This window comes from Gigantopelta aegis, chromosome 2 (assembly GCF_016097555.1).
Source record: "Gigantopelta aegis isolate Gae_Host chromosome 2, Gae_host_genome, whole genome shotgun sequence".
NCBI lineage: Eukaryota > Metazoa > Mollusca > Gastropoda > Neomphalida > Peltospiridae > Gigantopelta > Gigantopelta aegis.
This window is the reverse complement of record NC_054700.1, coordinates 2,473,630-2,477,360: the sequence shown is the minus strand read 5'-3', so window position 1 is coordinate 2,477,360 and position 3,731 is coordinate 2,473,630. Positions and strand designations below refer to the sequence as shown.

Genomic DNA, 3,731 nt, shown 5'->3' with positions numbered 1-3,731 from the left:
GATGTATCGCCGATAGAGCATCTATGGGATTACCTTGGTAAACGCATCTCTCGTCGTCCACAAATGAAGAACCTTAGAGAACTGGAACACGCACTACAGCAGGAGTGGAATGCTATTCCCCAGGACACTATTCTCAGACTTATCGGGTCGATGAGAAGACATTGCATGGCTTGTGTTGCTGCAGATGGTGATCATATGCGCTATTGACTTTTCATTGTGATCCCACATCTTTCATACGTAGATGAATTGAAACTAATCAATGATCCTTTTTTGTTTGTTGTCATTATCAATCATCCATCTATTGCTTTTCACAACAAAAACATTTATTGCTCGCTCTGGTATTCTTTTCGAAATCCAAAATTTGTTTTGTGGTGCGTTTCCAATGCTGTTTAGTATATATTTTTCTGCATAAAGTATCAGTGGCTGTATATTAAACGTGTTTCTGATCGTTATAATATCTGTACTAGGTTAAAGTTAATTTTATTTCCTAAAATATCTTTTTTTCGTACGTACGAAATTATTTGAAGACAAAATCTAGTTTGGGCTTCTTATAAATATTAAGACGACCAGAAACACATTGAATATACAGACACTGATATTCTAAACAAAAAAATATATTTAATATGTAAGTTTAATCGTAGAAATACTTTATTAGTCGGAAACATCTTACAACGCAGCAAAGTCAGGAATGTCCCTTTAACAAAGTATTAGTTTAAATGTATGTGCTATGTACATGTTTTAAATAATCGAATGAAAACTACATTCTGAAATAAGAAATATAATTTTAACAAAATACTTTAAAAACTAAATTTTGAATTAAGTGCAATGTACTCTGTGTTTACATTGCACTTAATGTATTTGCGTAGTCATAATAACAAAGTGAATAAACATCGTTTGTAGTAAATAGTCTTGCATGAGGGATTAAACAGACTAGTTTTTATGTAGAAGCGTGTTGAGTGCGTCGTTAAATAAAACATTCTATTTTATTTTATTTTATTTATTCAAAGAAATAAACTACACTCATTGAAATGTTAATATTTTTTTTAAAGATGTAGATGACATCTGCGATTTCTACAAGTAATAGTTTGCTATTTCTAATAGGAGGAAACTGTCACGTCACCAACACCCACAGACTCGTGGGAAACGGGTTACAGACGTTCTATTGGTTAATAGTCACATACCAATCATTTCAGAGGTTCTACGTTATTGTTATACGATGCTATAAAACACCAGAACTCGATATTTTCTGTCACTTTGCGCCGAAAATTCATTTGGCTTTAAAAAAATAAAAAAAAATAAAAAAAACCATTGTGTGAAACATGTATTATAGATAAATGTTTAATGTAAGCTAACAAGAGTTAACTCCCATTATTCTGAACATAAGGAACCGAATTTACGAAGCGTGTAACTAAATATATTACAATGCTCAAATTACACCTATCTTTTAACAGATTTTGTAAATTCGATCCTATGTCAGTTACTCATACGTCCTTCGAATCATTAGTTGTAATGAACCAACTGAAAATTAATAATTCAAGTTGACAAACACCATATATATTTATGTTACAGTAAAACCATAAAGTTCACAAACATCTTAAATTAAAAATGTTTTATTTTCTGTTATAGTAAGACCATCACGATCAAATCGAATTAACATGATGCAAACAGACATGTCTACAGTCTACTACAGACTACCGCCATGTCACAGACTACCGCCATGTCACTAACTACCGCCATGTCACAGACTACCGCCATATCACTAACTACCGCCATGTCACAAACTACCGCCATGCCACAGACTACTACCATGTCACAGACTACCACCATGCCACAGAATACCGCCATGCCACAGACTACTGCCATGTCACTAACTACCACCATGTCACAGACTACCGCCATGCCACAGACTACTGCCATGTCACTAACTACCACAATGTCACAGAGTACCGCCATGTCACTAACTACCACCATACCACAGACTACCGCCATGCCACAGACTACTACCATGTCACTCACTACCGCCATGTCACAGACTACCACCGAGCCACAGACTACCACTATGCCACAGACCACTGCAATGTCACTACCACCATGCCACGGACGACTGCCATGTCACTAACTACCACCATGCCACGGACGACTGCCATGTCACTAACTACCACCATGTCGCAGATTACCACCATGTCACAGACTACCACCATGTCACTAACTACCACAATGTCACAGGCTATCACCATGCCACAGCCACAGAGTACCGCCATGTCACTAACTACCACCATACCACAGACTACCGCCATGCCACAGACTACTGCCATGTCACTCACTACCGCCATGTCACAGACTACCACCGAGCCACAGACTACCACTATGCCACAGACTACTGCCATGTCACTACCACCATGTCACAGACCACCACCATGCCACGGACGACTGCCATGTCACTAACTACCACCATGTCGCAGATTACCTCCATGCCACAGACTACCACCTTGCCACGGACGACTGCCATGTCACTAACTACCACCATGTCGCAGGTCGCAGACTACTGCCATGTCACAGAATACCGCCATGTCACAGAGTACCACCATGTCGCAGAGTACCGCCATGCCGCAGACTACCGCCATGTCGCAGACTGCCGTCATGCCACAGACTACCACCATACCACAGACTACCACCATGCCACAGAGTACCGCCATGCCACAGACTACCGTCATACCACAGACTACCGTCATGCAACAGACTACCGCCATACCACAGACTACCGCCATACCACAGACTACAGCCATGCCACAGACTACCACCATGCCACAGACTACCACCATGCCACAGACTACCACCATGCCACAGACTACCACCTTACAACAGACTACTGCCATGTCACAGACTACCGCCATGCCACAGACTACCACCATACCACAGACTACCGCCATGTCGCAGACTACCGCCATGTCGCAGACTACCGCCATGCCACAGACTACCGCCATGCCACAGACTACCGCCATGTCGCAGACTACCGCCATGTCGCAGACTACCGCCATGCCACAGACTACCGCCATGCCACAGACTACCACCATGACACAGATTACCGTCATGCTACAGAGTACCACAGACTACCACCATACCACAGACTACCGCCATGCCACAGACTACCACCATACCACAGACTACCACCATACCACAGACTACTGTCATGCCACAGAGTACCGCCATGTCGCAGACTACCCCCATACCACAGACTACCACCTTGCCACAGATTACCACCATACAGCTATGTCATATAATACCGCCATGCCACTAACTACCGCGTGTCCTTGTAGAAAAGTTGAGACTGAAGCAGAGCTTGTTTAGCTTCCGCTCTATAATTCAGTAATGTTTGAATTAATGCCTTGTAGGGATAATGACTGTTTTGCCGACCGTGTAAATATACAGCGACTTACGACCACAGAGCTTGCATGATTAGATTTACTGGGCCCACGTGTTCATCTTTATCCAGTGTAGTTCCGTCGGAGTGACTCACTTTCAGTTTAACTTGCAAACGACTTCGTTTCAAATCTACGTAGTCACTTCCAGTATTTGCAATTTTGAATTCTACCGGTGACGAATCTTTGACTGACAGGTCTAACATCGACGTAATAATGTTGAAACACGCTAGTTTGGTATGGAAAGCAGGTCCAATGTACTGGGTAAACCTTCACAAAGTCTTTGTAAGCAGCGACATAGCGTGAATTTAT

The 3,731-nt window shown here is 42.1% G+C and overlaps 1 protein-coding gene across 1 annotated transcript; it reads left to right on the top strand.

Annotated features, from left to right (window-relative positions):
- The first annotated feature begins 2,453 nt into the window (after positions 1–2,453).
- LOC121379134 (histidine-rich protein PFHRP-II-like) lies at positions 2,454–3,281 on the top strand. The gene has a single exon (XM_041507623.1). The coding sequence runs from the start codon at positions 2,454–2,456 to the stop codon at positions 3,279–3,281; it is 828 nt and encodes a 275-aa protein (XP_041363557.1).
- Positions 3,282–3,731: the final 450 nt, after the last annotated feature.